Source organism: Neoarius graeffei, chromosome 21 (assembly GCF_027579695.1).
Source record: "Neoarius graeffei isolate fNeoGra1 chromosome 21, fNeoGra1.pri, whole genome shotgun sequence".
NCBI lineage: Eukaryota > Metazoa > Chordata > Actinopteri > Siluriformes > Ariidae > Neoarius > Neoarius graeffei.
In genome coordinates, this window is record NC_083589.1 from 54408483 (window position 1) to 54430737 (window position 22255).

Below are 22255 nucleotides of genomic sequence, written 5' to 3' on the forward strand. Positions count from 1 at the left end.
GTAGATATATCATTCAGCATTAATGATGCCTTCCCAGATATGCACGCTACCCATGTCATGTGCACTAATGCACCCTCATACCGTCACAGATGCTGGCTTTTGAACTGTGCACTGATAACAAGCCGGATGGTCCAGTTTGTCTCAGTCCATCGTAAAAGAGCTCAGGCCCAGAGAAGGTGGTGGCGTTTCTGGATATTGTTTATATCTGGTTTTAACTTGCATTTGTGCCTGCAGTAATGAACTGTTTGCACAGACGATGGTTTTCTGAAGTGTTCCTGAGCCCATACACTGATTTCCACTACAGGCATGTGTCTGCTTTTAATGTAGTGTGTCCTGAGGGCCTGAAGATCACAGGCATCCAGTGTCAGTTTTCAGCCTTGTCTCTTGCATTTCTCCAGATTCTCTGAATCTTTTCATGATATTATGTACCGATGTGGGTGGCACGGTGGTGTAGTGGTTAGCGCTGTTGCCTCACAGCAAGAAGGTCCTGGGTTCGAGCCCCGGGGCCGGCGAGGGCCTTTTTGTGTGGAGTTTGCATGTTCTCCCCGTGTCCGCGTGGGTTTCCTCTGGGTGCTCCGGTTTCCCCCACAGTTTCCCCCAAAGACATGCAGGTTAGGTTAACTGGGGACTCTAAATTGACCGTAGGTGTGAATGGTTGTCTGTGTCTATGTGTCAGCCCTGTGATGACCTGGTGACTTGTCCAGGGTGTACCCCGCCTTTCGCCCGTAGTCAGCTGGGATAGGCTCCAGCTTGCCTGCGACCCTGTAGAAGGATAAAGCAGCTAGAGATAATGAGATGAGATGTGTGCACTGTATGGTGAAGCTTTAAATCTCATTGTACTTGTATAATGACAATAAAGGCTTTCTATTCTATTCTATTCTATTCTATTCTACCATAGACAGCCTTGCAATGACCTGGCGACTTGTCCAGGGTGTACCCTGCCTCTCACCCATAGCCAGCTGGGATAGGCTCCAGCTTGCCTGCGACCCTGTACAGGATAAGCAGCTACAGATAATGGATAAATGGATGGATGGATGTACCTGTACCATAGATGATGTGATCCCCAAATTCTTTGCAATTTTACACTGAGGAACGTTATTCTTAAATTGTTGCACCGTTTGCCTTTCACAGAGCGGTGAACCCCTCCCCATCTTTACTTCTGAGAGACTCCACTCCTCTGGGATGTTCTTTTTATATCCAATCATGTTATTGACCTGTTACTAATTTTTTTTTAAGGATATTTTTTTGGGCCTTTTTCACCTTTATTGGATAGGACAGTGTAGAGACAGGAAATGAGCGGGAGAGAGAGACAGGGAGAGATCAGGAAATGACCTCGGGTTGGAATCGAACCCGAGTCCCCGGATTTATGGTATGGCGCCTTATTCACCTGCAAGAAGGTCCGGGTTCGAGCCCCGTGGCGGCAAGGGCCTTTCTGTGTGGAGTTTGCATGTTCTCCCCATGTCTGTATGGGTTTCCTCCGGGTGCTCCGGTTTCCCCCACAGTCCAAAGACATGCAGGTTAGGTTAAGTGGTAGCTCTAAATTGACCGTAGGTGTGAATGTGAGTGTGAATGGTTGTCTGTGTCTATGTGTCAGCCCTGTGATGACCTGGCGACTTGTCCAGGGTGTAACCTGCCTTTCGCCCGTAGTCAGCTGGGATAGGCTCCAGCTTGCCTACAAGCCTGTAGAACAGGATAAAAGTGGCTAGAGATAATGAGATGAGATGAGATGAGGTTTTGTTCAGCTTGCGCAACTTTTTCAGTCTTTTGTTGCCCTGTCCCAACTTTTCTGAAACGTGTTGCTGACATCAAATTCAAAATGCACATATATTTTTCAAAAAGCAAAAATTTCTCAATTTCAACATTTGATATGTTGTCTTTATACTATTTTCAATGAAATATAGGATTTCCATGAGTTGCAAATCTTCTTTTTTTTATTTGTTTTACACAGTGTCCCAACTTTTTTGGAATTGGGGTTGTATCTTATGCCTTGGCGGCACGGTGGTGTAGTGGTTAGCGCTGTCGCCTCACAGCAAGAAGGTCCTGGGCTCGAGCCCCGTGGCCGGCGAGGGCCTTTCTGTGTGGAGTTTGCATGTTCTCCCCGTGTCCGCGTGGGTTTCCTCTGGGTGCTCCGGTTTCCCCCACAGTCCAAAGACATGCAGGTTAGGTTAACTGGTGACTCTAAATTGACCGTAGGTGTGAATGTGAGTGTAAATGGTTGTCTGTGTCTATGTGTCAGCCCTGTGATGACCTGGTGACTTGTCCAGGGTGTACCCCGCCTTTCGCCCGTAGTCAGCTGGGATAGGCTCCAGCTTGCCTGCGACCCTGTAGAAGGATAAAGCGGCTAGAGATAATGAGATGAGATGAGATCTTATGCCTCATTTACATGTACCGTAAGAAAACACCTACCTTTGTCATAATGAATGTTATTGTTAGTATTCACAACTTTTGGCTAGCTTGCTAGCTTTAGCAATATGGCTACAATATGTCTGCTGGCTAAAACAGAAAGGTGTCAGCGTTAACTTTTTCAGCAGTTTGTGCTACAGTAGCTCTTCTGTGGGATTGGACCATATGGGCTAACCTTCGTCCCCCATGTCAGTCAGTGAGTCTTCGACACCCATGACCCTGTCACCGGTTCACCGGTTGTCCTTCCTTGGACCACTTTTGGTAGGTACTAACCACTGCATACCAGGAACACCCCACAAGATGTATCATTTTGGAGATGCTCAGACCCAGGCATCTAGTCATCACAATTTGGCCCTTGTCAAACCCTGTGTCCGAAATCACTCACTCGTTCACTACTCCCTACTCACTATATAGGGAATTACTATATAGAGGACTATATAGTGAGCTCATGAAAAAACACTTTCGGACACTACTTCATCACACCTTTATTTACGTCATTACTGTGGTACAATTAAAACATGCCAGATCGCTAGCCGTGCTTCCTGCCATGATGGTGTAATGTTTAGTACATTAAAAACAGTTAAACAAAATTCAAAAATACTCAGCATAATCATCAAAAGTAAAAAGAAAATTTACTTACATTTATACATTATATTCTCTCATTGCTGCACTGGTTGCTCCTCTCTGTCATCTGCCTTTTTTTTTTCAGCATGACTGCAATGCATAATGGTATATATTGCTTGGTTAGTGACCATCGGTTGTACACTACTTTTTGTGATGCATTGTGGGATACTTTGCGTGCACTATATCCATCCATCCATCCATCCATCCATCCATTTTGACATATCACAACAGTGACGTGGCCGCTCTGACAGCTTCAGCCATCAGAGTCTCTAGGGAACATTACAGTAGTGGTTTCCCGTTGCCTTCTACCAGATTATTATAGAGATTTTCTCCTCTCAACCATTCACACCCACATTCACACCTATGGACAATTTAGAGCCACCAATTAGCCTAACCTGTATGTCTTTGGACTGTGGGACAAACTGGAGCACCCGGAGGAAACCCACTTTTTGAGTATCTGTACTTTACTTGAGTATTATTTTTTTTGGAAACTTATGACTTTAACTTCACTACATTTGAAAGACAAATATTGTACTTTTCACTCCACTACATTTCTATCAAGGTCCTCGTTACTCGTTACTATGAAGCAGCTTTGAAAGTGGATGATTTTTTCTTTTCTTTTCTAAAACGTGATTGGTTTTTTCGCAGGTGACACTGAGACGGCCTATCAGTAATCACTAGGGTCACGTCACGTCCATAGACTGCATAAAATAAAGTTCAATGATTTCTCAACAGCATTATTTAACACGATCAGTTGATGGCAGAATGGAAGGAGGCGGTTCTTCTGGGGAATGCACGCACCCATGGCCCATGAACCCATGTTTCAGTTTTCTGAAAGGAATAAAGATTCGTTTCGTTTTAAATGTTTGCCGAAAACAAACCACATCACGGCCTACAAAAACTCCCCCTCCAACCTGTGGAAGCATCTCATCTCATTATCTCTAGCCGCTTTATCCTTCTACAGGGTCGCAGGCAAGCTGGAGCCTATCCCAGCTGACTACGGGCGAAAGGCGGGGTACACCCTGGACAAGTCGCCAGGTCATCACAGGGCTGACACATAGACACAGACAACCATTCACACCTACAGTCAATTTAGAGTCACCAGTTAACCTAACCTGCATGTCTTTGGACTGTGGGGGAAACCAGAGCACCCGGAGGAAACCCACGCAGATACGGGAGAACATGCAAACTCCGCACAGAAAGGCCCTCACCGGCCACGGGGCTCGAACCCAGGACCTTCTTGCTATGAGGCGACAGCGCTAACCACTACACCACCGTGCCGCCCCTTTTCAAGTTGTTAATGATGATATAATTTGTATTTGTAACATCTTGACAGGTGCCACTGTAATGAGTGATAGATGTTATTCACTTTGTTTTAATTTTATGGCTGATCGGTGTATATGGGTCTGTCTCAGAAACTGGGTACTGTGGGGGTCCCCCACTAAATATACTCACAGTCAATAAACTATACGGTTTTGAATGGTGATGTTGGTTTTAATATGAAATACAATGATGAAAGAAATAATACAGATAAAACTAAATCTTTGATGTGAATACTCTATTCGGAATTTGGCAAAAATTCTGCAAATTTGTGGAAAAATGGCGGCTTGATCTGGGACATGATAAATGGTCGACTACATCGCATTCCCTTAAAAAGGTTGTAGTCCACTGAAAAGTCTACAGTTATCACTAATTGTATTTTAACTTGTAACTTTATACACCTAAGGATTGGTGCGCTCACAGAATAATCATAACCAGAATAAAACATCATGCAAAATATTTGATCACCGTTGTAACTCCATTTTCTGCAGACCCAAAACTAGTATGATCGTGTGTTTTGATCTAAACGGAAAGCCTCAGGGTCGAGGTCACTACCTCACCAAAAGTAGTAACTTAAAATCACTACGCCGTATAAACATTTAGTTATAAATCTGCGATTTTGTTTTTTAAAACGAAAGCTGAAAGTTCGGGGTAGAATATGTTTCTTACAGAATATGTTACAATGGTAGCTGGTCTTGTATGAATTTCTGAGCTATAAAATGAGTTGTGGTCTATTTTTTACCGTAGCGTGTTATTTGTGTGCGGGGAAGGACACACATTAACAATTTGCATGTGTAGAATGGAATTTTCCACTCCAACAGTTAGAAGTTGATCGTGCTTCCATTTGCGGTCTTTCTGTTACGCGAGTGATCTGTTCGGACGTTATCGCTGAAAAGGTGAGTTTTGACAGTTTTATTTTGTTTTAGTCTTGCAGTATAAGGCAATAGAATGTTTCTTTTTCATCTTACTTTCATATTTCGTAGTGTTTGCGTATTTTTGGCCAATATTTTGCAACCATGGTCAATTTAGATTGAACTTTTGATAGAATCTACGGCCAGTCATTTTGCCCCACCCCCGCCTCGTGCTCCGTCCGGTGCGGTAGCGATGTCCCGTTGCTTGCGCGCCGCAGCAGAGACCCGCGCGACCTTCAGCCGGTACAGTCGCTGTTCTTTTACCACCGCCGTTATTCTCATCTTTCCGGTGTATTCTTGATTTTTCCATTGTGTCCTATTTCGCCGTATCAAATACCCAAAATGTATCATATTATTCATATTTAAGTGAATAATCAATTCAGTCATGGGCGGCACGGTGGTGTAGTGGTTAGCGCTGTCACCTCACAGCAAGAAGGTCCAGGTTCGAGCCCCGTGGCCGGCGAGGGCCTTTCTGTGCGGAGTTTGCATGTTCTCCCCGTGTCCACGTGGGTTTCCTCCGGGTGCTCCGGTTTCCCCCACAGTCCAAAGACATGCAGGTTAGGTTAATTGGTGACTCTAAATTGAGCGTAGGTGTGAATGTGAGTGTGAATGGTTGTCTGTGTCTATGTGTCAGCCCTGTGATGACCTGGCGACTTGTCCAGGGTGTACCCCGCCTTTCGCCCGTAGTCAGCTGGGATAGGCTCCAGCTTGCCTGCGACCCTGTAGAACAGGATAAAGCGGCTACAGATAATGAGATGAGATGAGAATCAATTCAGTCATCATAACTTGCCATTTTTAACCCAAGCAATCAAAAAGAGGAAATTTATTCAATATTTTCACTCATCTGTGAAGGAGGGGCTTTAGTTCAAGTTCAAGTTCAAGTCAGCTTTATTGTCAGTTTCTTCATATGCACAGGTCATACAAGGAAATTGAAATTACATTTCTCTCTATCCCATGTAAAGACATAGACAAACATAGGACTGACATTAACAAGACAAACATTAAAGCGCAAGACCGGACCAATAACAGTGTAACAAGCAATAAGTAATAATAAAGTAATGATTTAAAAAAAAGGGGGGGGGGGAATTGAAACATTTAACATTTAGAAAAAAATAATCTAGGCTAAAGACAGGAAGATAAGAACAACAGAACAAGACTAGTATACAACTTTAATTCTTCATGCTGTAGTTATCTCATTATCTCTAGCTGCTTTATCCTGTTCTACAGGGTCGCAGGCAAGCTGGAGCCTATCCCAGCTGACTACGGGCGAAAGGCGGGGTACACCCTGGACAAGTCACCAGGTCCTCACAGGGCTGACACATAGACACAGACAACCATTCACACCTACGGTCAATTTAGAGTCACCAGTTAACCTAACCTGCATGTCTTTGGACTGTGGGGGAAACCGGAGCACCCGGAGGAAACCCATGCTGACACAGGGAGAACATGCAAACTCCGCACAGAAAGGTCCTCACCGGCCACGGGGCTCGAACCCGGACCTTCTTGCTGTGAGGCGGCAGCGCTAACCACTACACCACCGTGCCGCCCTGCTGTAGTTATTTTATATGTAAATCAATTTTACAAAAGCATTTGAATTGTAATCAAAAAAATTTCCACAGTGGAGGCCAGATAAAGCAAGATACTATCTTCATTCTTATTAAACATGACAAAAGAAACATTGAGTGTTAGGGAAATGCAAAAAAAAAAAAAGTAAAATTAGAAATTTTATTTTTTGACCATAATGTCCCAAATGAGAGACCAGCTTCTGAGACGGACCCATATATGTGTTTCATATGTTTATGGCAGGAGGCACGGTGGTGTAGTGGTTAGCGCTGTCGCCTAACAGCAAGAAGGTTCTGGGTTCGAGCCCAGCGACCGACGAGGGCCTTTCTGTGTGGAGTTTGCATGTTTTCCCCGTGTCCGCGTGGGTTTCCTCCGGGTGCTCTGGTTTCCCCCAAAGACATGCAGGTTAGGTTAACTGGTGACTCTAAATTGACCGTAAATTATCCTGTTCTACAGGGTCGCAGGCGAGCTGGAGCCTATCCCAGCTGACTACGGGTGAAAAGCGGGGTACACCCTGGACAAGTCGCCAGGTCATCACAGGGCTGACACACAGACACAGACAACCATTCACACCTACGGTCAATTTAGAGTCACCAGTTAACCTAACCTGCATGTCTTTGGGGGAAACCAGAACACCCGGAGGAAACCCACGGGGAGAACATGCAAACTCCGCACAGAAAGGCCCTCGTCGGCCGCTGGGCTCGAACCCAGAACCTTCTTGCTGTGAGGTGACAGCGCTAACCACTACACCACCATAATAATAATATATAGAATAATATAGAATATTCTATAGAAAATAGAATAATACAGTATAGAATATATATATATATATTATTCTATATAGAATAATAATAATCTGCTCGTTCATTCTTGTCATGCTTCCTGTGAGCGTGTTAGTGCGCATGCGCAGGTGGGGCTGCTGTCAGGGCACGGCTGAGCTCGAGTATGGCGGCGAGCTGCTGCTGGAAGGATGCTGCTGCCGCCCAGCCTGCTGTCCGTGCCGCGTTCAGAATGTGAAGGGAAAATCTACCGCGCACGGAAAGTGGACAACAAGAAGGGCCTGTAGCCGCGGAACCGAGCATGGCCAGGCTTGCGGATTATTTCGTCGTGGTCGGCTACGATCTCGATAAGAGAGGTGAGAGAGAGAGAGAGAGACTCTGAGTCTGACTGTTTTTCCTTTCCTCTATGCTAGACTGGTCCGTTGCTATGCTAACTATGTAGCTGTGGCCGAGTGCCAAAAAGCCCTTTACTCCCTGTACAAGCGCGCTATATAGGGAGCGTCTTAATGACGTGTTTAGTGCACTAGGTTTAAAATGCGGAGGGATTTGGGATTGTTGTTAGCTAATAGCTTCTGCTCTGGAGCAGGAGGTGCGGATGGACGGAGCGGCCCGGGACAGAGCTGCGGCCCGCGCTTGCTGATTCATTCTCCGGCGGCTTGTTTAACTCTAGTCCGGGGATGTATAAGGCCTCATGGGGCTTTGAGAGAGATTGCCTTGTTAAAACGACTTTTTAAGCTTTTAAGAATGTTTGAGACGGCTGTGAGACTTGTCTAATACAGGTTTATCAACCTGCTTTTGTGTAAAATTTATAGAAATAAATAAATAAATAAATAAATATAGAAATAAAATAAGTAAGGTTTAAATGATATGCTTGTTTTGGTTTTACACTGATCTGACAGGATACTAATTTCTAAGTTCACAGCTTTGGAGAGAAAGTGCTGAATTGTAGTGAGAAATTTGCACTATTTCCCTCCCCCCCCCCCCATGCATTTGATTGATTGATTGATTAATCAGTCAATCAATCAATTTAGATGAAACATTCCTGCAGCCCATCCATCTTCCTCTTTCTGAAGCATCTCTGTTATTTTCTTCCTGTTTTTGTTGTTGTTCAGAGGATGATTGGACCGTTCAGCAATAAATAATTCACAAGCCCTCATTCGGACATGTAAATGGAAACTGTTTCCACTTCTATCCAGGTTTGTGCCTGCAGCGACTCGAAGCCCCTGTGATCTGTCGTTTTCTCTTCACGCTCCTGTCTGAAAGTATATGGCTGAAGCATGTGGCAGGATGTTACACGGCCTTGCCTTCCTGTTTCGAGTCGACAGACTTGTTTCCACACAGACCACACTACATCATTTGCACAGCAGACTTTTTTGGGGGCGTAGATCAACAACCAAGGTGTCACGAAACAACAAAACGGTGCCGATTTTCACTTTAGTTCACTCAAGGGACGTTCCTAGAATAGCAGCTGCGGCGTAGGGAAATCAGGCCCTCCGTAATCAAAGCAGACATCTGACATGCTGTAAGGCATCGTTTTGTTTGGCTTTGCTTTTTTATTTTTACATGCTGGTGTTACTAAAACCACAAAGGCTGTGCATCAGCATTGAGCGTCTTGCGCTGATTCTGCTGTTGCAGAGAAAATAGTCGTTCAGCGATCAAAACAGTAACTGTGTCTGGTACGGTATGTAGGAATAAGAGTGACTGACTGATGAGAGATGGTGCGCTCATGTTTGTCACTCCGGTCACCGTTTTTTGATGTCTGAGCCCTGGGTATCGTTCGTCAGATGATACTGATCTCACATTGATGTCGTTTCTGTCTCTTCAAGAATTTATTGGAGTGTGTTAAGGCAATTTGTGTCAGTGTGTATGTTTCAGAAAAGTGTTTGCTTTATCATCAGGGGGTCACGAGATCAAACCCCGAAGATGTCGCAGCCATCCGCGGCCGGGAGCCTAATGGAGCAAAATTGGCTGTGCTCTCAAGGACGGTGGGCTGGTTGTCTCTCTACTTTGTCAGTTACAGAAACATGCGACATTAGCCAATCATGGGCATCTCTGAGCTCATGCATGTGGAAGTAGGCGGAGAGCGTTTTCCTCTAAGTGTGTTACGCTGCCACCGAATCAGCGTTCGAATATGTCAGATCTAAGCCAATACTGACCTTATGTTCAGCATATATATTGGCTGTTACATGACTGCATGAAGATATGAAGTTTATCTTCGAGTGGTGAACATACTCATGACTGAGTCAAAATATTTTCAAGATGAGAAGATAAACTTTATCTTTGCACCACCGTGTAATGGTCTTCATGTTATATGGACACATCCAAAAAAAATGCGCAAGTTAATCAGAAGAATTTTAATTTTGAACCAGTTTGCCATTTTGACAACGCTCGTCCTTTTAGAAGGAAAACACTGGGAGTGACATCATCTGAGTGAAATATCGGGAATTGTTATACAACCCCAATTCCAAAAAAGTTGGGACAAAGTACAAATTGTAAATAAAAACGGAATGCAATAATTTACAAACCTCAAAAACTGATATTGTATTCACAATAGAACATAGACAACATATCAAATGTCGAAAGTGAGACATTTTGAAATTTCATGCCAAATATTGGCTCATTTGAAATTTCATGACAGCAACACATCTCAAAAAAGTTGGGACGGGGCAATAAGAGGCTGGAAAAGTTAAAGGTACAAAAAAGGAAGAGCTGGAGGACCAAATTGCAACTCATTAGGTCAATTGGCAATAGGTCATTAACATGACTGGGTATAAAAAGAGCATCTTGGAGTGGCAGCAGCTCTCAGAAGTAAAGATGGGAAGAGGATCACCAATCCCCCTAATTCTGCACCGACAAATAGTGGAGCAATATCAGAAAGGAGTTCGACAGTGTAAAATTGCAAAGAGTTTGAACATATCATCATCTACAGTGCATAATATCATCAAAAGATTCAGAGAATCTGGAAGAATCTCTGTGCGTAAGGGTCAAGGCCGGAAAACCATACTGGGTGCCCGTGATCTTCGGGCCCTTAGCCGGCACTGCATCACATACAGGCATGCTTCTGGATTGGAAATCACAAAATGGGCTCAGGAATATTTCCAGAGAACATTATCTGTGAACACAATTCACCGTGCCATCCGCCGTTGCCAGCTAAAACTCTATAGTTCGAAGAAGAAGCCGTATCTAAACATGATCCAGAAGCGCAGACGTCTTCTCTGGGCCAAGGCTCATTTAAAATGGACTGTGGCAAAGTGGAAAACTGTTCTGTGGTCAGATGAATCAAAATTTGAAGTGCTTTATGGAAATCAGGGACGCCGTGTCATTCGGACTAAAGAGGAGAAGGACGACCAAAGTTGTTATCAGCGCTCAGTTCAGAAGCCTGCATCTCTGATGGTACGGGGTTGCATTAGTGCATGTGGCATGGGCAGCTTACACATCTGGAAAGACACCATCAATGCTGAAAGGTATATCCAGGTTCTAGAGCAACATATGCTCCCATCCAGACGACGTCTCTTTCAGGGAAGACCTTGCATTTTCCAACATGACAATGCCAAACCACATACTGCATCAATTACAGCATCATGGCTGCGTAGAAGAAGGGTCCGGGTACTGAACTGGCCAGCCTGCAGTCCAGATCTTTCACCCATAGAAAACATTTGGCGCATCATAAAACGGAAGATACGACAAAAAAGACCTAAGACAGTTGAGCAACTAGAATCCTACATTAGACAAGAATGGGTTAACATTCCTATCCCTAAACTTGAGCAACTTGTCTCCTCAGTCCCCAGACGTTTACAGACTGTTGTAAAGAGAAAAGGGGATGTCTCACAGTGGTAAACATGGCCTTGTCCCAACTTTTTTGAGATGTGTTGTTGTCATGAAATTTAAAATCACCTAATTTTTCTCTTTAAATGATACATTTTCTCAGTTTAAACATTTGATATGTCATCTATGTTCTATTCTGAATAAAATATGGAATTTTGAAACTTCCACATTCCGCATTCCGTTTTTATTTACAACTTGTACTTTGTCCCAACTTTTTTGGAATCGGGGTTGTACATACGGGATGCTTTTTCGATGGAATAAAAACGCGTGTTTTATTCCATTCTAGCAGGTTTCATTCATTTGGTTCGAAAGCATGCAATATTGTTAGCATATCGCTTATCCTGCGTGTATTATGTCGCTCTACCCAATGGAGAACGAGCGTTGAATATGGTTTTCGATATTACATGGTTGTCAAGACAACATGACGTCACACGCTGGAGACGTATAACTTCTTCCGCGCTAGCGAGCGATCGGGACAATTTTTAAACAAACGTGGATGTCAGGTTTGTTTAATTTAAATACAGAAGATTTTGAGAGAATTTCGAAAGAGAAAGACGTGTTGAACACCCGAAAGGAATGTGTACAGTATGTTTAATATAATATTGGCTGGCTTTTTTTCATGACGTATCAGATATATTCCATTCAGCTACTCGTCTTCGACTCGTTCAGCATCATGCTAGCCGAATGGAATATATCTGATAGACCACTCGACATCAGCCAGTATTATTTAAATATGTCACTCAGATCTGTGATGTATTTCGTATGAAAAATGCAAGTTTTCCAACACGAGATTTGGTTTTCTTTTTATTATATCGATACATTCACAAACAAAAAGTTGAGGGGATTCCCGAGCAAATAATGTGCATGAAATCGCTCGGTTTGCGCAGTCAAGCAGACAGAGTAAGGCCCAATCCCAATTCTAATTTCTACCCCTCCCCCTTCCCCTCCCCCTTCCCCTTGGCCCTTCCTCTTGAAACTGAGCTACAAGGGATAGGGCTTGAAATTCAACCCCTACGTATTGGGATAGCCCTTCAACGATCGCATACGTCATCGCGTACCTCCGTCAGCGTTTACGTTAGCAAAACGCGACCAAATGCGTCATTGGCTGCGACCAGCCGCTACAGTCAGAGCCAGAACCAGAAATCTCTGCTGGCAGGGTGTGATTTGTTAACTAACACCACTGAATGGGATATCTTTGGCGCTTCGTGCACCACATCCGACAGAATGAGGTGTCAGAACACTCATGTAAACAATAAAAGCGAGAATAACAGAACAAAACGTACGCAGTCAAGCAACCGAAAACAATACTCACTCCCAAAGCTTTTTAGCAGCAGCTTGGATTTCAGAAATTGCTGCTCATTCTCAGCTCGAAAGCGAATCAAGCGGCGTGTTTCCTCTGGATAATAACTTAAAACACGTAAATAATGGAGAAAATACATTTATGACAATCTTTCGCCGCGGGAACCGCCATCTTTCTGAAATCCGCATGAAATCTTGCTGAAATCCGCATGGCATTGTGGGAAATCACTCAAACCCCTTCGTTCAGAGTCAGCTCCAGGAAAATCTCCGTTTGGAGGGGTACAGAAGCCCTACCCCTTCCCCTACCCCTCCGCGTTAACTGGGATTGGGATACCCCTTCACGTGAACGCGCAAAATGGAGGGGAAGGGCCAAGGGGTTGGTCCAAGGGGTGAAATGGGATTCGGCAGAAGTCCATGTGTGTGTACGCATGTGTAGGTTTCCCTTTGAGCGTGCACTGACCGTTCCATCATTCTGTCGCTAAACGAACAGCTGATCACACCGAGGTGCTCGCCGAGCGCCGATATTTATTAGTTCGGTCCTGCGTTTCCTCTCCTTTGTGTCTAACATAACGTCTTTTTCTTCTCGCTTTCCGTTACCGTTACCAAAACTCACTTTCCGTTTCACGTCTCCTGTTTCAAATTTGTATCCCATAATACCTTGCGTGAATGCGGAAAGCAGACCACGTGATGCATGACATCGTATCTTGAATTGGGTCATGGTGAAGCAGGAAAAAATAGCGGAGAATTTAGGGCCATGTGGCTCTAAATTCATTAATTGTTCGATTAAAAAAATAATAATTAAAGTTGGAAGTCTGCGATTCGAATTCAGTCGCTTTTGGTCCACTAAACAAAAATAATTGCGTGTCGGGGAAAATTCTTTTTTTATGACCTCCACTTGAAAAATCTGAAAGGCAGTCTAGCTTTAATAATTTGGAGATGAAGATGAAATTTAGAACTAACTTTTGGAAACACTTTTCTGGTGTTTAGATATATATATTTTTTAATAAATGGAATATAAATTTTAATCATAATAATATGTTTGTCTCACTATATTGTATATTACTTATTTTATTAGTTCTATATATTTTATGCATTTTATAATGTAGTTATAGATTATTAGCATAAGTTTATGCACATCTCCAATGGAAACCAGCGTCAGCTGAGTGGATCTTGCGTTTAATAAAGCTACGGATCCATCTCGAAACATGAACATAATAGAACAAGCACATTTAATTTAAAAACAAACAAACCTGCGATCTGAAATGTTTAAAACAACACAAAACCCAACATTTCTTTCTGACCAATCGGGTTAGAGAATTCATTTTTACGATATGTCTCATGACGTATATTCAGGTCGCCTAACAAACTGTCCGGAAAAAACATCTGGAATACATGTTTGCGTTTATAGCTTGTGAGGGGGAGCGAAGATGTTTTCAAAAGATATATCACAATTGCACCTTAATGCACCGCGATACAGGTGTTGTATCGTCACGTCTTTCCTTAAGCGTCATCGTTAAATGTTTCTTCATCTCTTTACTCGCCTGCATGACATCACAGGCTAGGTGATGTATGGAGGTGATGACGACTCGAAGAGCGAAACCATGCTCTTGGCTTGTTTCTCGGAATAGTCGCCGTGTTAGGAATTACTCGGCGTCTAACCCGAGAACGTGTCCACATCTGTGCTGCGATGAGCATAACCGGTTGTCGTCAGCGTCTCAGCTGACTGCCAGAATGGTATCGCGATAACGCATCAGATTTCTACTATTTCTATTTCTCACGGCTGGTCTACGCTCGGCGAGAACGCGTGGTCAGGGTGTAAAAGTTGTGAAACTGCAGTGTTGTTTGAGCCTCCATTCTCCAGTGCAGAATCGGATCCTCCGACTGAGGGTCTCGCAAACAGGAAGTGAGTGAGAGAGAGAGAGAGAGAGAGGGCGAGCTCTGGGGAAGGGAGAGTTAAGCAAGCCTCGACATTGTCTATATAACTCCCGGGCTGTTTCGGGTGGGGACCCAAAAATACCGCGAGCCGAGCTTGGAAGTGATGATGAAAAGCCTTTTGGGGTTTTGTTGCGCTCTTGCCCCACCCTGACCCTCTCCTCCTCCTCCTCCTCCTCCTCCTCTTTCTTCCTTCATAAAGGCTCTGAACAGTCGAGGGCTGAATAATGATAAGGACAATGGCTTTTTCGTCCAGAGCTTTTATTCTTCCCCAGACCACTCCTACTGTTCCTTACAAACACCAGTGCGGTTTTTGTGTTTCACGTAGACCTTCGCTGAGCCGGAATAATAATAATAATAATAATAATTTACTACAACGTTGTTGACTGCTTGGTGGTGCGGCGAACTTCAGCCCATCTCCCAGTCCACACTTCCTCAGACTTTCTTTCTTTCAGCAGCGAGTGAATGGACGAGAGAGCTGTGTGGCATGATTATGGGGTCCGTGCTGCGTTGCCATGGTACTCGAGTCTCTGTAACGGCACCCGGTCTGGCCTGCAGCGGATGGATGAGGCTTTTAGCATCTGCCAGCCGTCTGCTCGATGAATGCTCCTTATTCATCCGGGAATACAGGGCACTGGACGATGGCCTTGTTCTGAGAACGGATGGTGCTCTGTCGCTCGCTCGCTCGCTCTCTCTTTCTCTCTCTCTCTCGCTACACAAACACGCAGATAATGTCTAGTGATGAATGTCTTCATAAAGCTTATTTAAAGTTAAAGGCTCGCCCAGATCCGTTTAAGCACCTCGGCACTAATTGTCGTGTCGGTTGCAGGTTTGATGGTCGGTTGCAGTGCCGCAGGTGGCGTCAATCCTTTCATGGTCTTCCCTGGAATTTAGACTATGTGCTCTCCCCCCCCCCCCCCAGAGCCCTCAGGGGACACACTGAGGCAGTCCAGTTCTCACCCCTGCATCACATTATGGGGCATTCTGTGTTCAAATGCTCTTAGCACCACCCCCTTTCATTCCTAAGCTGCTACATCACACACACACACGATTTATACATTCAGAACCAATGTTGGATGTCCGAGACGACTGATATTATATGATGATATAATTTCACCAGTCATCAATCCTCGATACGATAAAACTCCACAGGTTCACATTCTGGTTACGGATCACGAGCCCGACTCTCAGGATCTCCTGTCGGCAAACAGGATCAAAACAAACCTGGCAGACAAAAGCGAATGGAAAAACACGACCCGAATAAAAGCATATGGTTGGTTTTGCTGTAACTCCACAAGGCTGGCTGTCCATCTCTTTTGTTCCATCAACGTTTCTGTTTCGCCGTCATGCTTTTGATGACTTCTGTGCATGGGAATAACGTGCATTAAGCTTCACAGGCTTTCATGCCTAGTTTTCCTGCCTTCTATTTTATCTTGCACCAGAAATGTATTTGGGGCGGCACGGCGGTGTAGTGGTTAGTGCTGTCGCCTCACAGCAAGAAGGTCCGGGTTCGAGCCCCGGGGCCGGCGAGGGCCTTTCTGTATGGAGTTTGCATGTTCTCCCCGTGTCTGCGTGGGTTTCCTCCGGGTGCTCCGGTTTCCCCCAAAGACATGCAGGTTAGGTTAACTGGTGACTCTAAATTGAGCGTAGGTGTGAATGTGAGTGTGAATGGTTGTCTGTGTCTATGTGTCAGCCCTGTGATGACCTGGCGACTTGTCCAGGGTGTACCCTGCCTTTCGCCCGTAGTCAGCTGGGATAGGCTCCAGCTTGCCTGCGACCCTGTAGAACAGGATAAAGCGGCTACAGATAATGAGATGAGATGAGAAATGTATTTGATTTAAGTTGCCGTATTTCGGCTACAATAAGCCAGGAGAGAAAGACTGGCAAAAAACCCCCCAAACAATTCAGTTCAGTGTAAAAGGACATGGATTGCACCTAAAAGGGAATCCGGTTCTGATTCCGGTCGACTTTTACCCTGTAGATTTGCGAGCTTCGGAAGGAAACCAGCAATTCGATGCCAGCCATTCTTTAAGGAAAATAAATAAATAAGCAGTTTGTAATTCTTAAGCACTGGTTGCGTCTTTATTTCTGTCCATCTGCATGAGGTTATAAATGTTCCGGGTCAGATCTTCAGTTCGAGCTGAGTGAGAGCCAGTGCGGCTGTGAAGGTGTGCTGACTGGATAGTAAAGAGCAAGAAATGCCGGGGGGGGAGAAATTCTTCGCAATTTTCAACATGAAGGTGGAATGTAAACATTGCAGATTTACGACGCTACGCTGTTAAACAGTGTTGTAGCAGAGTCACTAAACCTCGAGTCCAAGTCCAGTCTCGAGTCCCCAGTGTTCAAGTCCAAGTCGTTTAAAAAAAATGTCGAGTCGGAGAACAAAACTCCAACCGCACCATTTGACGGTGGCTGTTTTAGCACCATTACCTAACATGGCGTATGAACAGGTGAACGTGCTTCTCTTTGTCAGGGAGTGTGAAGTATTCTGTCAGGGATGGTTGGGAGACGGATGTAAGTGCAGAAGGTGTGTTTATTAATACAAGTGAAGATGGTAAACAATCCAGAACGGCAGACAAAACGATGAAACGGGCGATAGGTCGAGCGAGACACAAACAGGCTATCGTAGACTCGGCAGGATCAAAGACGAGAAACAGGAAATCAGGGATCAGGAACCCAAACAAGGAAATAAGGCTCGGTAATGTCTCAGCAGTGCAACTCAATACTTCGCAAAGTAAGTGTTTGTTTTTTTACGGTTTTTATATAGGCGCAGTGATTAGGCCTTAATCCTGTGCGGGTATGAGTTATTTACGGCACGCGCGAGAGTCCGCTTGGCACGCGCGCTGTCCGGAGTGCGTCCGAGAGTCTGTCTGATGCGTGCATCACGGCACGCAGGTGTGACAGTCTTGCGCGAAATTAGTACAAAATTAACGTCGATATAAATATCTTATGGCAAATTTATTATGGCATGTTACAAAAAATAAAGAAAAAAAATCAGTCTCCTCGTCTCCAATTTGTGAGTCCGAATGCAATTAATGCACGAGTCCAAGTCGGGTCACAAGTCCTTAAAATTAGGGCACGAGTCGGACTCAAGTACTACAAGCCTGCTGTTGAACATGAGAATTTCAGTATGGGCTCGCAGGATCATGGATTGTTTTTGTTTTTGCGCTCATCTCTACAACTTTCTAAATGAAATAATTGAAGTGACGGGTGATTTTTATTAAAAACGAAAACTGATTTTATTTATGCATTGATGCTGTACCTGTGTGGCTAAGTGAGAGCACGTTATATTCGGGCAACTCTGAGCAAGTGAACGCTGCTGAAGTTCCAGTACAGTACTCGCGTAGGTGTGTGTCAGATGTTGTCATCTACAGGCGATATGAGTGCAATTAAACACGTTCCTTACATCCTGCTGGTGTTTATATTATATTTGTTTCCCCCTGTTCATTAACAACATCGACACAAAATCTATAGTTGCAGAGAATCTTCCTCCTGCTGTGCTAAACATTCTGTGGCAGGAAGTGACACGTAATCTTTGACAAGGGCCAGTTGTGATGGCTAGATGACTGGGTAAGAGCCTCCAAAATGATGCATCTTGTGGGGGTGTTCCTGGTGGTCCAAGGAAGGACGGGGAGTGAACCAGCGACAGGGTCACGGGTACCCAAGGCTCAGTGATGTACAGATTGCTGAAAATGTTCATGCTGGATATGATAGAAAGGTGTCCAGATCCTCAGTGCATCTCGGTTTGCTGTGTATGGGGTTGCGTAACTGCAGACCGGTCAGTGCACCCATGCTGACCCCTGCCCACCACTGAAGGTGCCTACAGTGGGTACATGAGCATCAGAACTGGCCCATGAAGGTGGTCTGGTCTGATGAATCATATTTTCTTTCACAGCATGTGGTCGGCTAGGTGCGTGTGCATTGTTTACCCGGGGCACAGATGGCACCAGGATGCACTCCAGGAAAAAGGCAAGCTGGCAGAGGCAGTGTGATACTCTGGGTAATGTTCTATTGGGAAACCTTGGGTCTTAGCATTCACGTGGATTTTACTTTGACATATAACACCTAGCTAAATATTGCTGCAGACCAAGTACAGCTCTTCATGGCCACGGTATTCCCTCGAGGAGGTGACCTCTTTCAGCAGGATAATGCTCCCTGCTACACTACAGACTGGTTCAGGAATGGTTTAAGGAACATGACAAAGAATTCAAGGTGTTGAAATTCCCCAGATCTCAATCTCACTGAGCATCTGTGGGATGTGCTGGACAAACAAGTCCAATCCATAGAGGCCCCACCTCGCAACTGACAGGACTTAAAGGATCTGCTGGTAATGTCTTGGTGCAGATATTACAGCACACCTTCAGAGGTTTGGTGGAGCCCATGTGTCAACGGGTCTTAGCTGTTTTGGTGGCATCAAGCAGGACCTGCGCAGCAGTAAGCAGGTGGATTTAATGTTATGGCTGATGTTTAGTGCAGCCTTGGCTCTGTTGTGAGTAACAAATATCTGACATGTGACTGACTGACTGTCTGTCTGCATGAATGACTGACTGTCTGCTTGACTGACTATCTATGCAATTGTCTGCCTGCTTGACTGACTGACTCTGCCTGCTTGTCTGCCTGCTTGACTGACTGACTCTGCCTGCTTGTCTGCCTGCTTGACTGACTGACTCTGCCTGCTTGTCTGCCTGCCTGCCTGCTTGTCTGCCTGCCTGCCTGCTTGCTTGCCTGCCTGCCTGCTTGCTTGTCTGTCTGCCTGCCTGCTTGCTTGCTTGTCTGCCTGCTTGTCTGTCTGCCTGCCTGCTTGTCTGTCTGCCTGCCTGCCTGCCTGCCTGCCTGCCTGTCTGCCTGCCTGTCTGCCTGCTTGTCTGCCTGCCTGCTTGTCTGTCTGCCTGCCTGCCTGTCTGCCTGCTTGTCTGCCTGCCTGCTTGTCTGTCTGCCTGCCTGCCTGTCTGCCTGCCTGCCTGCCTGCTTGTCTGCCTGCCTGCCTGCCTGCTTGTCTGTATACCTGCCTGCCTGTCTGCCTGCTTGTCTGCCTGCCTGCTTGTCTGCTTGTCTGTCTGTCTGCCTGTCTGCTTGTCTGTCTGCCTGCCTGTCTGCTTGTCTGCCTGCCTGCCTGCTTGTCTGTCTGCCTGCCTGTCTGCTTGTCTGTCTGCCTGCTTGTCTGTCTGCCTGCCTGCCTGCTTGTCTGTGTGTCTGTCTCTGCCTGCCTGCTTGCTTGTTTGTCTGTCTGACTGACTGACTGACTGACTCTGACTGACTGACTTGACTGACTGTCTGTCTGACTGACTGACTGACTGACTCTGTCTGTCTGCCTGAGTGACTGACTCTGTCTGCCTGACTCTGTCTGTGTGTCTGACTGACTCTGTCTGCCTGACTGTCTGTCTGTGTGTCTGTCTGACTGACTGACTCTGTCTGTCTGCCTGCCTGCTTGACTGTCTGTCTGTCTGACTGACTGACTGACTGACTGGCTGGCTGAATGAGTGCCTGAGTGAGTGACTCAGCTACTGACTGAGTGTCTGATTGTCCAGTTGTCTGATTGACGAACTGACTCTCCGATTATCTGCCTGAGTATGTGATTTAACGTCTGTCTGTCTGTCTGTCTAAGTGACACTGCCTGCTTGAGTAAGTGATTGCGTTTCTGATAGTCTGACTGAATGTCCAACAGTGCTGTCTAATGCTGTTTAGTGGATAATCACTAATATAGTTCTGCATTCTACAACCCCAAATCGGAAAAGGTTGGGACGGTCTGTTGAAATTAAAACTATAAACACTGATTTTTGCACATCTTTGACCTCTATTGTACTAAAAAAACAATATAACAGCACATTATTTGATATTTCACTTCGTAATTTTTTTTATATATAAACACTTTTCAATTTTGATTCTTTTAACACATTTCAAAAGAAGTTGGGACGGTAAAGCATTTACCACTTTATAATGTTGCCATTCCTTCTAATAACTCTTAGCCCATGTTTACATTAGACCATATCAGCGGATCATCAGATTAACGTTTTTAAAACGATTAGTGTGCACACAGCAACACCAATACACGATTCGCCTGCACACAGCAACGCCAATACACGATTCGCCTGCACACAGCAACGCCAATACACGGATACGCTCGGCTCCGCAGGCATCCTGCGCTCCAAATCACTCCGCCCTGAACAGCGAGTGCTCTCTGGAGGGTGCGCACTCCGGCCCTGCGCAGCTCACACAGCGCGCGAGTGAAGTGCACGAGCAGTGATTCGGGACTGAGCCGCTGTGTGTGTGATCCCAGCGCATATCACTTACCACTTGCAAGTGGAAGGATGGCAAGCCTAAAGACAATCATAACTACACAATGGGCAGTATTTGCATCAGTATTTGCAGTATTTTCATACTTTTATACTCTTTAATGAAAGGTGATACAAGGCGGAAGTCCGCGCCGTTTTTCAGCAGTCGCGTCACATGACCAACGCCAGCGAATCAGGAAGGTGGATGTCACAGTGACGTTGTCCAATAACGACGCCAGCTAGAGCTCAGCACAGCGTATCCGCGTATCTCAATGTTTACACAGCACCGGAGCCGACACGATCTGGATTGAATACGTGGACGCTGGCGGATTCCCGTTTCCCGGCGTTTCCAGGCGGTTTAATGTAAACGGACAGTGCATCCGCGAAGAAAACGAGACAGATACGGTCTAATGTAAACTTGGCCTATGTGTCAGCCCTGTGATGACCTGGCGACTTGTCCAGGGTGTAGCCCGCCTTTCGCCCGTAGTCAGCTGGGATAGGCTCCAGCTTGCCTGCGACCCTGTAGAACAGGATAAAGCGGCTAGAGATAATGAGATGAGATGAGGTCTGAATCTGATAACGTAGCTCACACACGACACCCTGTAAAAGTCGATGTGCAGAATGTTATAGCCCGTGTGTGTGTGTGTGTGTTAGGGCTGTGCCGATAGACTATGCCATCGTCCATCGACGATGGTGGTCATCCATCACGATGGAGAGCCACCATCGTGATACCACGCCCCCTCCTGTCATAAACATGCATATACGGTATCATCTGGGCCTATTTAACCTAAAAAGTTAGTTTTTTGTTAGTTTAGTTAGTTAGTTTTGTTTAATATATAAATATATTATAACACGTATATAAAATTATATAAATCATTATAAAGTAATATCCTATTACCGCTTGTTCACGTAGGCTATGGTGCAGGGACGTGCTAGTGAACATAACGTGGTTACACAAATACAGTATGCTACTAATAATAAATTTTGACTTCATTTTTTAGCCTACACTATACTTTTAATGTAAAATTTGTCATGTTGTTCAAACAAATAGCCACTATTAACGACTTCAGTCGGGAAATATTGCACCTTATCAAACGGCAGTGAAGCGCAGACTTCGGCAGAAGTCAAATAACTTTAATCTGGTAAATAGGCCTACTTTCAGACACAAAATGGTCCACTCTAAGCCATAATGTCAAACCAAAGGGAAGAATGAAGGTGATTCTGATAAATGTAAAGACAGTAAAAAAAAAAAAACAATATTAAATCATGATTTTAAAAGCTGGTGCAATAATTCAAACACTAATAAATTGGAAAAATTAGCGCGTTC

General features: G+C 45.0%; 1 protein-coding gene across 5 annotated transcripts in view; it reads left to right on the top strand.

Moving 5' to 3' along the window:
* The first annotated feature begins 7752 nt into the window (after positions 1 to 7752).
* sbf1 (SET binding factor 1) overlaps positions 7753 to 22255 on the top strand; it is a 174062-nt gene continuing 159559 nt past the window's right edge. For all 5 annotated transcript variants that reach the window (XM_060903342.1, XM_060903346.1, XM_060903344.1 and 2 more), the window contains exon 1: positions 7753 to 7956. In XM_060903342.1, coding sequence (XP_060759325.1) covers positions 7902 to 7956 — 55 coding nt within the window. In that variant the 5' untranslated portion in view covers positions 7753 to 7901. The remainder of the gene's footprint in view (positions 7957 to 22255) is intronic.